The sequence below is a fragment of the Macaca thibetana genome, chromosome 3, assembly GCF_024542745.1.
Source record: "Macaca thibetana thibetana isolate TM-01 chromosome 3, ASM2454274v1, whole genome shotgun sequence".
Lineage (NCBI taxonomy): Eukaryota > Metazoa > Chordata > Mammalia > Primates > Cercopithecidae > Macaca > Macaca thibetana.
This window is the reverse complement of record NC_065580.1, coordinates 20,106,085-20,120,506: the sequence shown is the minus strand read 5'-3', so window position 1 is coordinate 20,120,506 and position 14,422 is coordinate 20,106,085. Positions and strand designations below refer to the sequence as shown.

General features: G+C 44.3%; 1 protein-coding gene and 1 non-coding gene across 3 annotated transcripts in view; both read right to left on the bottom strand.

Moving 5' to 3' along the window:
- The window catches only part of KIAA1549 (KIAA1549 ortholog), a 143,162-nt gene that overhangs the window by 36,995 nt on the left and 91,745 nt on the right, over nucleotides 1-14,422 (bottom strand). For both annotated transcript variants that reach the window (XM_050784999.1, XM_050785000.1), the window contains exons 11-12: nucleotides 9,999-10,195; nucleotides 8,117-8,232 (exon numbers count right to left, since the gene is read on the bottom strand). In XM_050784999.1, coding sequence (XP_050640956.1) covers nucleotides 8,117-8,232; nucleotides 9,999-10,195 — 313 coding nt within the window. The remainder of the gene's footprint in view (nucleotides 1-8,116; nucleotides 8,233-9,998; nucleotides 10,196-14,422) is intronic.
- On the bottom strand, nucleotides 4,646-4,749 carry LOC126951763 (U6 spliceosomal RNA). The gene has a single exon (XR_007724629.1). It is a non-coding gene; the product is annotated as a U6 spliceosomal RNA (small nuclear RNA).

Below are 14,422 nucleotides of genomic sequence, written 5' to 3'. Positions count from 1 at the left end.
GCAGCTCTGAACTATTGCTACCATCTGGGAGGGAGCTCGCCGGAGTGATACAAATTCAGTTGCCAAGGCAATGTCGTACTACAGAGAAAACAGAAGACCGGTACACGCAGGCAGGTACCAGTTAACAATGGCCAATTCTGGCTTTTCAGTTCTGATGTGGAAAGAAAACGAAGTTGAAGACACATGAGAAGAAAAACCCTGTTGCTTGCAGGGAATTCGTTCCTACTTTATTTTTTTAATTTATTTTTTATTTTTTTGAGAGAGAGTCTCACTCTGTCAGCTAGGCTGGAGAGCAATGGCGTGATCTCGGCTTACTGCAACCTGTACCTCCCAGGTTCAAGTGATTCTCCTGCCTCAGCCTCCCAAGTAGCTGGAATTACAGGTGCATGCCACCACGCCTAGCTAACTTTTGTATTAATACTTTTAGTAGAGACTGGGTTTCACCATATTGGCCAGGCTGGTCTTGAACTCCTGACCTCAAGTGATCCACCTGCCTCGGCCTCCCAAAGTGCTGGGATTACAGGTGGGAGCCACCGCGCCTGGTGCTAGTTCCTACTTTAAAAACAGGTGAAGAGTACATGTATAAATGGTTACATGGCAAATTTTAGGCCATGTATATTTAACCACAATAATTTTCTTAAAAACTAATCAGAACTGTGAAAAAAAAAAAAAGAAATTCAAATGCACCAAAAAAGACAGAAAAGAAACACTTAAAAATGTTAACAAAAACTGAATCTTCACATGATGGGTGATTTTTCCCAATGTCTTTTATTTTTGATAATGAGGATTTTCTGTAATAAGTATTATTTTTATAGTAGAGATAATCCTAACACACTTTAATTTTGAAAAGAGAAAGAGAAAAATGAAGGCGGGCTGAGTAGAAAGAGCTAGTTACTCACACTTAAGAAGGTCAACTGGCCAGGCACAGTGGCTCATGCCTGTAATCCCCGCACTTTGAGAGGCTGAGGCAGGAGGACTGCTTAAGCCCAGAAGTTTGAGACCAGCCTGAGCAACACAGTAAGACCTTGTCTCTACCATTTTTTTTTAAATTAGTTGGGTGTGATGGCACACAACTGTAGTCCTAGTCACTCAGAAGGCTGAGGTGGGAGGATCCCTTAAGCCCAGGAGGTAGAGGTTGCAGTGAGTCGAGATCATGTCTCTGCACTCCAGCCTGGGTGACTCCAGCCTGGGTGAGACCCTGTCCTCCCCCTGCCCTCCAAAAGATAAAGATCAATTGATGCCTTTCGTCTAATTAGCCGCAGTCACCTCTGGATGCTGCTTTCAAACAAATGGCCAGCAGGCTGACAGAGGGAATAAGCGCATGCAGAAACTGCTTCTAAACAAAAGCCTAACATTTGAAACTTCAAAGCATAAGTGAAAAACACAGAGGTCTCTCCTCAGTGTAAAAAACATAGATGAGCAAAGCAGTAAGAAGCAGTAGTTGATGTTTCATATAAGGAAAGCACGGCATTGCTATGTAAGTCTGTATTCTCTCTCAATTTGAATTACATTCATTATCCCAAGCAATGAGAAGTTATTTGTCTGATTCTGAATGAATGATGTCTGTCTTAGCCAGGGGGCACCATTGTCTGGATTCCAGCTATGCTCAAGCTTTCTTTCCTGGCCCCACACCCAGAAGGAACCTGACTATTTGTGCATTTGTGCAATGGAAGCACAGCCAGGCACCACCATTCATCGGTGGCAGCTACTCAAGTTGCAGGCATAATGCCTAAAAGGAGATCATGAGCTTCACCAGACAGGCTAGCCCTGCTAACCCAGACTTATAGAGTAACAGCAAATGTCACAGAGGGTAGCCCATTAAGCTACTGATACCTAGAAGTGGGATCACTTTCCTCCAGGGTGGCAGAGACCTCTGGGTTGCTGGGAGACAAAGGTGACAGGCATTTAAAAAAAAAAAAGGCCCCTCCCCACTAGACTGTCAGCCCTGCCTGGATACCACTGGAGCGGCAGCCTGAGACTGGGCTCCTGTCCAGAGCCTGACTCACCCCCTCCCACTGTAGTCACGGCCCTTGCTTCATCCTCACTGAACTGTTCATAGACTGCAACCAGAGAAGGAGGGGATGCATAGACCCCTGGGCCACTCTACACAGCTGAGGGACCAAGCAGAGGAGAGGAAATAAGAGGTGCAGAAAGTCTTCCAGCTTCCATACTGCCCAGAACCCAGTCCTTCGACATGGCTGAAAAGAGGGGCTTTTAATTTTTTTTACATATACATATGATATATATCACACATATATATTATATAATTATATCACACATATTATAATTATATATTTTCATTTATAGAACTGTATATGTAATATATTATATAATTAGTAATATATTACTATTATATTAGTAATTATATATTACATATTATATACTTATATATCATATATTAATATATATTATATATTATTGATTGCTATACATTGCACAATTTTTCTAAAAAAAGCTCCCCGGACAATAATGATTAGTACAAAGTACAATGGACACACAGAGATTAATGCTGTATGAATCCTGCCTTAAGACAAGTAGGAACTTGGGATTAAAACCGCTTTCTTTTCAATTATTTTTTAAAAGTAATGATATAAATTTTACTATATAGTCAAGATACCTATTGTACCTCATGGTAACTATAATTAATAACAATATATTGTATACTTGAAAACAGCTAAGAGAGTAGATTTTAAGTGTTATCACAAAAAATAAGTACGTGAGGTAATGTATATGTTGTATATATACGTATATGTATATATATGTATATATCAAATGGCTTGATTTAGCCATTCCACAATGCATACACATATCAAAACATCACAATTTAGCCATAAGAAAGAATGAAATCCTGCCATCCGCAGCAATATGGACGAGCCTGGATGACATTAAGTAAATAGGCCAGGCACAGAAGGATAAACACTGCACTGTGCTCGCTCATATGTGGAAGCTGGAAAGTTGATCTAGAAGTGGACAGTAGACTAGTAAGGTAACTTGAGGCTGGGAAGGGAAGAGGAGGGACAGAGACAAAGGTTGGTTAACAGATGCAAAAGCACAACTAGAGGCTGGACATGGTGACTCTCGCCTGGAATCCCAGCACTTGGATAGGCTGAGGCGGGAGGGTAACTTGAGCCCAGGAGTTCTAGACCAGCCTCGGCAACATGGCGTGGTGGTGTGCATCTGCAGGCCCAGCTACTCAAGAGGCTGAGAAGGGATGATCACCTGAGCCTGGGAGGTCAAGGCTGCAGTGAGCCCTGACTACACCACTGCACCCCAGCCTGGGCAACAGAATGAGACTGCATCTCAAAGAAATAAAAATAACAGTGCACAGTTAGAGAGGAGGAATGGGTTGAGCACCTATAGGCACTATAGGGTGACTCTAATAATTTATTGTATATTTTCAATTAGCTTGAAGAGCAGATTTTGAATGTTCCCAAGGCAAAGTAATGATAACTTTCTCTGTGGTGACAGATATGCTAATTACCCTGATTTGATCATCACATAGTATATTCATACATGGAACTATCACAATGTCCCCCATAAATATTTGCAAGTATTATATGCCAACTAAAAATAATACAAGCAAAAAACATATCATGTTGTACACCATAAATGTATATGTTTTCTTACCATCAGTTAAAATATAAATAAAAATCTTAAAAAGAAAGAAAAAGGCTGGGCATGGTGGCTCATGCCTATAATCCCAGCACCTTGAGAGGCTAAGGCAGGAGGATCACTTGAGCCCAGGAGTTCAAAACCAGCCTGGGCAACATGGCAAGACCTCGTCTCTACAAAAAGTAAATAAAAAATTAGCTGGGGGTGATATGCTCCTGTAGTCCCAGCTACTCAAGAGGCTGAGGTGAGAGAACTGCTTGAGCCCAAGAGGTCAAGGCTGCAGTGAGCTGTGATTGTGCCACTGCACTTAAGCAAAATAAATAAATAAATAAATACAGTATATAGGATTGTACGGAATAGGATAATGTTAACAAAGCAAAATGAAAGAGAAAAGTTCAGTCTGAATTACTAAAATGTCAAAGCAAGAGAGCATTTTTAAAGAAATTATTTCATTATCTACAAGTAAATATAGTCAAACCATTTTTTTGTTTTTCCCCCTCGAGACAGGGTCTCACTCTGTCACCCAGACTGGAGTGTGGTGATGCAATGACAGAGCACTGCAGCCTCGACCTCCCAGACTCAAGCGATCCTCCCACCTCAGCCTCTTCAGTAGCTGGGACCACAGGCACACACCACCAGGCCTGGCTAATTTTTTCTATTTTTTGTAGAGGCAGAGTCTCGCTATGTTGCCCAGGCTAGAAAACTGCATCTTTACTAATGTGTGCAACCCACGTTAATATCCTGTGTGACAGCAATCACGTTTATCTCATCACCACTGCATCACCAACACCTGACACACCACAGGCACTTAGCAAGCATTTGCTAAATGGATGACTCAATGACTGCGGTCATCTCCACTATGTTTATAAAATTTTACCTTGAAAAGATCTCTGAGAATCTGCCTTCATGAAAAGATGAGAATTATACTTTATGATCTCAATCATTTTATAAATGGTATGGTACTCCAAAATTACTTGAAAACCTTCATTGTTTCAATCTCATTTAAACTATTTTGAAAACGCTTTAATTTTTTAAAAATATGGAATGCTTCCCAAATACGCATGTCATCCTTGCACAGGGGCCACGCTCATCTTTGTTGCGTTTCAATTTTAGTCTATATGCTGCTGAAGCGAGCACTGCAAGCTCCTTAGCACATGCAAACGTCAGTGCCAGCTTGGTTTGCATGTGCAATTCTAGAATTTGGAATTTGTGGGATTCAGATGAACAAAGTTTTAACTATTTAAAAATCACACACTTGCACACGTGCAATGTAAGGAGAGCATAAAAGAATGCTGAGTATTTTGCAACGCTTACCTACTTGGTATATTCCTGATGATAAAGGGGAGAGAGAGAAAAACTACAATCATGCACAGACGCAGCAATGGCAGCCCATCTCCTACCTCATCTCTCCCTTCCCATCTTCACTAAGGGGAGCCAGTGGTTATGATGAGTTATTTTAAAGCTGCAATGGCTGTGAACACAGTGACGTTTGAGTAAATAATCTTTTAAGGGTTCATGGATGGCCATGAGGGTATGTGTCAGGGCCTAGTCACCTTCCAAAAACACTCAGCTGGAAAAGGAATAAAGCACAACCTCCAATTTACCAAAACTGAAACAACAGTCTTCTCTCAGCTTCCATTGCAAGGTGGGTCCTTAATACACCACATGACCTGGGACAGTCATCAACAGCCTTGCCAAGAAGCCTAAAGAGGGCAGGTAGCTGTGCCACCCGCAGGAGTGAAAGGGAATGCTGGTCCCACAGCGACATGGAAGAGGGCTCCAGAATGGATCTCAAGTAGTCTCCCTCCCCACTCCCACCTCCATTCATTTGTACTTCATTGCGACTTTCAACAAAAGCAAGATTTTTATGTGAATTGTAAAATAGGCCGGACAGGTGGCTCATGCCTGTAATCCCAGCACTTTGGGAGGCCAAGGCAGGCAGATCACATGAGGCCGGGAGTTCAAGACCAGCCTGGCCAACATGAGGACACCCTGTCTCTACTAAAAATACAAAAATTGGCCAGGTGTGGTGGTATACGTCTATAATCCCAGCTACTTGGGAGGCTGAGTCATGAGAATCACTTGAGCCTGGGAGGCAGAGGTTGCAGTGAGCCAAAGATCACGCCACTGCCCTACAGCCTAGGCAACAGGAAGAGACTCTGTCTCAAAAAGCAAAAAGTTTTAAAAAATAAAATAACGGAAAGCGAGGAGAAAAACTCAGAATATTTTAAAATAGGATATTTAAGTTTCTGTGCAAGCAATAAAATACCTACATGGCAGCATTAAAGCTATCTTATAGCACCTTTCAAGAAGTAAACAAAGTTCTAAAAGTAAACTGATATTTATAGTGAGAAAACTATCTTTCTACAACATGAAAATAATGTACAGATTCTGGTATCTCTTCAAATTATAACAGCAGCATCTGAGCTTCTAATATTCACAAAATCATCTAATTCGCTTCTCTCCTTCACATTCAACTCTCCGTCCCAGAGCTGTGATGCTTACTACCTGGCTTCTGAGCCTATGTTGAGAGTGGTGTTTGATTTTTGTTATTCTTATAGAATATACTGGTTGTAATGCCATCAGACAGCATTAAATGCAGGCACTGAAAGTATTTCTCAGATAAGCAACGAACAGAACTTGATAAAATCCAGAGCTCTTTCCACTCCCCACCAAATATTTCTTTCTGAGGATCAAAACGAGATTCTAATCCTGTCTATCAGAAGCAGTGTCTGTTACCATGGTGCTAAATAATTTTTAAGATTTTGAAAAACTACATTCAAAGAAAAAACTCTTCCCTTTTTCTAAGGGGATGTCCTTAACATTACAAAAGAACTAAGTGGAAGGAGCTGGAAGGAACTGCAAGGACCGGCTGGTGCAGCCCCACAGGAGCCTTGAAGCCTGAGCCACCTGCGAGGCCACAAGCATGTCAGTGAGGGGAGACAAGGATGGGTTAGTGCAGCCCCACAGGAGCCTTGAAGCCTGAGCCACCTGTGAGGCCACAAGCGTGTCAGTGAGAGGAGAGGCCCCTGGGCTTCTGTCTACAGTCTGTTCATTTCTAGAATACAGTTCACTCTGCACTGCATTTCCATACAGAGAAATGTATGACTAAATACTATAAGTATAAAAATTACTATTAAGCCGGGCGCGGTGGCTCAAGCCTGTAATCCCAGCACTTTGAGAGGCCGAGACGGGCAGATCACGAGGTCAGGAGATCGAGACCATCCTGGCTAACACAGTGAAACCCTGTCTCTACTTAAAAATACAAAAAAACTAGCCGGGCGAGGTGGCGGGCGCCTGTAGTCCCAGCTACTCGGGAGGCTGAGGCAGGAGAATGGCGTGAACCCGGGAGGCGGAGCTTGCAGTGAGCTGAGATCCGGCCACCGCACTCCAACCTGGGTGACACAGCGAGACTCTGTCTCAAAAAAAAAAAAAAATTACTATTAAAAATAATATCCTGGCCGGGCGTGGTGGCTCATGCCTATAATCCCAGCACTTTGGGAAGGCAAGACGGATGGATCGCTTGAGTCCAGGAGTTCAAGACCAGTCTGAGCAACATGGTGAAACCCCATCTCTACAAAAAGATACAAAAATTAGCCAGGTGTGATGGCATAGGCCTGTAATCCCAGCTACTAGGAAGACTGAGGTGGGAGGATAGCCAGAGCCTGGGAGGTCGAGGCTGCAGTGAGCCGGGACTGTGCCACTACACGCCAGCCTCTGTGATAGAGCAAGACCCTGTCTCAAAAAAAAATAGTAATAATAATATTCTGAGGCCTCCCAATTATCTCTGCATTACTGAAATGCAATCCTTAAATAAAAATAAACCTCCATTAAATACAACAGCTGTAGCAGCACATCTATTTAATACAACCTATTACACTAAAAACAAGCTACCTTGCTATCCCTCCAAAAAAATGTTCCCAAGTCTAAAGACTTGTGGGTCTCACTTTGTAACAGGGCATCAGTCTCAACAGTCACACCCTTTAGAACAGGAGTGAAGTTCATCTTATACCTGGCCTATGAAGCTGTATGTGACTCCCAAAGCAAACATGCTAAACCATCTGATCACACTAAACCACCTGCTGGAAGAAAGATCTAGGAACAGAACTAAACATAATGGACTTGGGCCTATGATAAACAAACAACTTTCTGACAGTGACAGCTGTGAATCCTTGAATTGCTTCCTAAGAAAGCTACTGAATCCTGGGGGCAGTTTTTGAGACTCTGGTTTCAGTGTGCTTCCTCCTTGACCTCTAGGGTGAGGACTCTAGAGTGAAATGAGGCTATTAACCTTAAGACGTACCCCAGTGAATCCCTGGCCCCAAAGCAGACACCAATACCACGTTAGATGGTGACAACTGGTGCTAAGAAACCACAGGAATGATGAATTTTCCATTTCCCAGATTTTTTTTTAAGGGTTTAGCATTTGAAGTAGTGTAAGGCCCTAGCCTTCAGACTCTCGTAGGGACTACTTTTAATGGGAAGAACCAGAAGAGTCACAGACCGCTCTGCGGGGCTCTGTGGGACCTGCCATCGTTGACGGCTCCCGGTGTCTTATCTCCTGCATCCCTCTCGCTGGACTCTTCGCTGACCGTAGAGTCAGCATCTGAGGGAGAAACTCTGCAGACACAAAATGAATTGCAAACGTTAGAAACAAGAAAGAACGAAAAGGAAAAAGTCACATTAATTTATGTGTGGAAGTCAGGCTTCCAGGCAAAACCAGCAGAAATGGAACAGTCCAAAAAATTATTCCATAGCACAGCGTCTTCAAGGATGACATTAACACCACAGTCACCTCCTGAAGACAGATTAATGCGGCTTACTAAATGGCTCAGCAGGCTGCATTTCAACAAATGCTAGACAAGTAAGTGCCAGATAGGAAGAAGGTCCCACAGCTACCAGGGCTGAAGGTCCAGTCCCTGGCCCCCAGTCATTTCTGGACCAGCAGTCTGGGTTCAGCATGAGTTGGATCAAAGAGGACTGGGGTTCAGGATTGACTAGGTCTGCAGAATCCTCAGGATGCCAGGGTAGCTCTGCAGTCACCCCAAATAACTCCAGATCTTTGGAAGGTGCTTACACTGAGATTTGATTCTATATATAAAAAGCAAAGGTATCGTGGCACCCAGCTTGCACCAGGGAAAATTCCTTCATCAGTTGGCTCCGATTCCTTAGACTCCCTGGCTTCAATGACAATGTGGAATGCCAAGACATTCTGGTGCCCAGAAAGATGCTAAAACATTGTATTAACCATGCAGACCACTGAGCTGTCATGACTAAATGTCAACGACAAGGCTACCAGGCAAGAAAAAAAAAAAAACACTTAGCAAAATTTTACTTGCATATGAAATAATCTTCAATGATTCCATTTATTCTTAGCCTGCAAAATAATCAAATAGCATCTCTCTACATAACTCATTTTCTTTTGTAAAGATCATGTTCTGACATCTATTACATTCTTAAAACTAGGCCAGAACCCCTGGGGTAGGTTTTCCGATAAGACAGAAATCATGACATCGTTTCAAATGTTGGTATGATCACACACTTTCTTTTGCTCTTAGTAGGAAATCAGGATTTAGCGTTCCAAAGCTCAAAGAAAGGCTGACAACAGGAGGCTTCAGTAGCCAAAGCCTGATGGTGCTATGATGGAAAGTCAACTTAACGAACCCGACTCTGAACTCTGTCTTCTTTCACAGAGCTAGAGCCCTTCTCATGGGGTCAGAGGGTGAGGAGCGGCTTCCAGGTAGCTTGGAAAACTAATAAGCAATTCTCCGTGTGCTATACTTTGAGAGGAGTAATAGAAATAAATTGGGAAAGGGGAGCGAGGCAGGGAGGAGGCAGTGAAGAGTCTTGTGTGATATCCTGACAAAGGTGACATATATGAGCAGCCAGAGAAAAACAAAGCAAACACAGGAGGATGCGATGAAAGTCACCTGCAGACAAAGCAATGAAGTCACAGAAGCTGCTGGCATCCCAGGCATGGACACAGTGGCCCACAGGCTGAGCATGTACCATGTGCCGTGCACTCCTTCTATGTTATTTCTGATATTCTCTCCATGGGGCCTAGCATGCTCCCCTTGGGATATATACACACGAGCTGGCCAATCCCTAATCAAGTCTGATGGGGACCCTCAAACCATCACAGATAGTGATTCATGATCTTCAACCGTGTGGGGAAAGAAATCACACAGCCTTCTCTGACAGCCCGTGAGAGTGGCTTGGAAACACTATGGGGCTCATGTGTGACTTTGGGCAAGTCATCGGTCTCCCGGGCTGCAGACACATGCAGGGCTGCACTCACCATTAGCCCCTGTGGCATCAGAAACTCACAGCCTGATAACAGAAGCATGCTCTGCCACAAAGAATAATACAGAAAGCCCAATAATAACCTTCCTCTGTGACGGACGTTCTTGGAAGGGATCTTTGACTTGGGGCTTGGCACATCCCCATTTTCCGAGGGCGTGGTATGGTCCTTCAGAGGTCCTGGCAGTGGCGCTGGCTCATGAATAATCAAGATGTCGTCTTTATTGTGCTGACCCAGATGCTGCTTAGCAAAATCGAAGCCCTTCACACTTGGGATCTGCAGCTGAAACACACACACACAAACAAACAAGATTGTTAACCCGGAATCCAAGGCGGACGAGAGGAGCACAACTTCTGACCGAAGACTGTGCTGGCAATTCCACCATTCCAATCCAACAAGCATTGCTAGAACATGGACTGCGTGCCAGGTTCTGTTTATACCCAGAGTTCCGGGAGAAGACAGACACTTGTGAAAGATTAAACAAGAGTACAAGGATTAAATAGCCAGACCCCAGGACAACACCTGACCTGCTGTCACAGCAGCATACCACGTGCCATGTGGCAGGAGCAAGATATTCTTTATAGGGTAATGGGGACCAAAGCCAGGTCTTGAGAACAAAGAGGACTTGGAAACAGAAAGAGGAGGCTACAAAGAGCATGTTCTAGATGATATCAGGAAGCAGAGAACACTGAGGCCTGCGGAGAAATCACATTGGCTATGCTGGACGGGTCAGAGCGTAGGAGCATGAGAGAGAAGTCCAGTCTGTATATGGACGACTCCAAAAACGCCAGCTTCTGGAGCTGGCCCTCCGGGAAATCAGAACACCACGGCCGATTTCTAAAATCCAAGCACACAGGACACCAAGGACACAGGAAGACAGCCTGGCCATGCCACGCGCATAAAATCAGACAGACATGAGCCCCAAATCTTAGCAGTGAACATGGGAAGGAATGAACAGCTCTAGGGATCAGGCAGAAAGACCCAGAAAACAAATAGACACGAGAGGCAAAGGAAGAGAAAGAAGTCAATGAGGACGTGAATTTTTGGGCAGGGCATTGTGAAGCATGAAAGTGACATTAAGGGAAAGAGGCAAGTTATATAGGAATGATGGCTCAAGACAAAACGACAGGTTTCATTTCAAACACACTTAATTTGAGGCCCCAAAGGATGTCAGCTTAGTGTAGCTGGAGGTGGGGAACCATAGCCTGGGGGAACGTGCAGGCTCAGATGTGACTTCAAGAACCACTCACATAAAGGTGACAGGTAGGGGAGTTGAGTTTTTCAACATAAATACAGATTCTGTGGATAAAGTGTTGGAGAACATCTAATAGTTTGGGGCTAAGAAGAGAAAAAGGAAGTAAGGAAGAAAATAGAATGTGATTTCAGAGAAATAGAATTTGGAAAGTTCCATGTAATAGAAGCAAAGGGAACAAAGAATTTCTAGAAAGAAGTGGTCAAAAGAAGTAATGGGGCACAAAACTGAAGGAAAAAGGGCTCTTCAAAAACATCCCCCACTCAAACCAGTGGATGCAGGATTCCTCTCCAGGGATCCGCAGCATTACCCCACACCAAACCCATGACAGACCCCTGAGGCTGCAACTAGGGATGCCAGGTCTCAGCTTCTAGTGCTGTGGTAAGATATTATGTCATCAAACATGCTATTTGTTGGCCAGGCGCAGTGGCTCACATCTGTAATCCCAGCACTTAGGGGGGCCGAGTTGGGCGGATCACCTGAGGTCAGGAGTTCGAGACCAGCCTGGCCAACATGATGAAACCCTGTCTCTACTAAAAAAAATGCAAAAATTAGCGGGGCATGGTGGTGCACACCTGTAATCCCAGCTACTCAGGAGGGTGAGGGAGGAGAATCACTTGAACCTGAGAGTAAGAAATTGCAGTAAACTGAGATCATGCCAGTGCACTCCAGCCTGGGTGAAAGAGTGAGACTCCATCTCAAAAAAAAAAAAAAAAAAAAAAAAAAAAAGCTATTTGTTATTGTTCACATTTTCTTTTTTTTTTTTAAGACAGAGTCTGGCTCCACCAACCAGGCTAAAGTACAGTGGTACAATCTCGGCTCACTGCAACCTCTGCCTCCCGGGTTCAAGCAATTCTCCTGCCTCAGCCTCCCAAGCAGCTGGGATTATGGGTGCACGCCACCACGCTGGGGTAATTTTTTGGTATTTTTAGTAGAGATGATGTCTCACTATGTTGCCCAGGCAAACTCCTGATCTCCAGCGATCCATTCACCTTGGATGCCCGAAGTGCCAGGATTACAGGCATGAACCACAGTGCCCTTGGAAAGACTCTCCAAAGTATGCAGAAATGTGGACAATAACAGTATTTCTGATAACATGAAAAGTGCCACACAGTTTCCTTAATTCAAGCTTGCAAAGCACAGGGAAATAAACTGCATAGCAATGGTCGTCCCAAGGGGTCTCCTCCATGGAATGCCAAAAGCAAACCGAAGCCCTCCCTCCTGGCCAGGCATATTCTACATCCACACGGTGACACTCTAAACACTTATCTGGTCTTCATCCCCGTTTCCTGCCGTATACCTCCTAAAATACATGGAGTCTCCAGAGGATGTCTTTTTGCAGGCTAGTGAGTTGACTGACAGTCAGCAGCCCCGAGGTAGCTGCAGGATGGGGGCTGCTCACCACAGAGCCCCAGGCATGATGCAAGGGTCAGGGCATTCAGTCCCACCCCCCAACCTTCAGGGAGGGGAGAGGGGCTGAAGGTTAGGTTGATCACCAATAGCCAATGGTTTAACCAAACAGGCCTATGTAAAGCAGCCTCCAGAAAAACCCAAAAGGGCAGGGTCCAGGGAGCTTCTGGAAAGCTGAACGCTGTGGAGGTTCCTGGAGGGTAGCACCCCCATGCAGGGCAGAGAAGCTCTGCACCCCCAAGTCCCCCCATACCTCACCCTATGCACCTCTTCATCTGTGCGCTTGCGCTTTGTAATATCTGTAAACCAAGAATAAAATCCTAAGCCCCAAACCTACTGAACAGGCCCCCTCTTGGCCAAAGGGACTTCAGAGAAACCTGAAAAACTGAATTATTGGCCATAGCAGGAAGGGAGGTGGGACATGCGTCATGACAGCCCCTTCCTTTTAGAGTTTAGGCAAAACTGAACAGCATTAATATTAAAACAGTATAAGCCTGACAGAACACATTCTTTGGGTAATAAGATACCAAATTATAAACAAGACTTAAAGCCATGCAAAGGAGTGTTAAGTCACACCCTACAAACAAAAACATTTGTTTAAATTTTTTTTTTAAATTAACCCGGTATAATGTGGCTTACTTTCTAACCTGACTCTGGTATAGCATCACATGGCAGACAGCAGACCCCTTATCTTAAGCAATCCTTTGAAGTGACTTTCAGTCTTTAGACAAAACTTAACTCTCTCAACCAATTGCCAACTAAAGAATCCTAAAACACACCTATGACTTGTAAGCCCCCTCACTTCAAGATATTCCGCCTTTTCAGGCCAAGCTTCTATGTACTGGGTTATTTCTTTTCCAGTAACTCCTGTCTCCTTATAATGTTGATGTAGAGGGCCGGGCATGGTGGCTCACGCCTGTAATCCCAACACTTTGGGAGGCCGAAACGGGTGGATCATCTAAGGTCAGAAGTTTGAGACCAGCCTGACCAACGTGGAGAAACCCCATCTCTACTAAAAATACAAAATTAGCCAGGCATGGTGGCACATGCCTGTAATCCCAGCTACTTGGGAGGCAGAGGCAGGAGAATCACTTGAACCCAGGAGGTGGAGGTTGTGGTGAGCCGATATCGCACCATTGCACTCCAGCCTGGGGGACAAGAGGGAAACTCTGTCTCAAAAAAAAAAAAAAAAAAAAAAAAAAAAAAAGGTATATATGTGGAGTCCTGATAAGTAACAATGAGGAAGGGGTCCCAGGTAGGGGAGAACAATCGTTCTGAGAAACGGCTCATCACAGACAAACTGCTGGCACGACATCCTGTTCCCAGACACCTCATTCTGCTCATAGCCCCAGCAGCATGACCCGTAAAACTTCCTTCCTGCCCGTCTCTTGCCCGACAGCCCCTTCTCTGCTGTACTGGCCACTGCACCCTTGCAACATTACCTTCATACTTTCTCTAATAAGTCTGCCTTTCGTTACCTGCGGCTGTCTTGGTAAATTCCTTTACCACCCACAATGACGGCCCCAGCCAGACGCAATGGCAACAGTATCAACCCTAATTGTAATCTGACCACCTCAGGCCATTTACTCACAGCTTCTTGGGTTTGTGCTTTCTCAGACTATGGTCACTCCTACTGGCTCAGAAGAAACCTCTTTAAGGTATTTTACAGAGTTTGGTTTTTCTGTTAACATATCTTTTGTGATAAACTGGTAAACATAAGTGTTTCTCCAAGTCCTGTAAACTGCTCTAGCAAATTAATCAAACCCAAAAAGTGATGGTGGGAACCCCAACTTCATTGAAGCCAGTTGGTCAGAAGTTCCGGAGATCTACACTTGTGACTGGTGCAG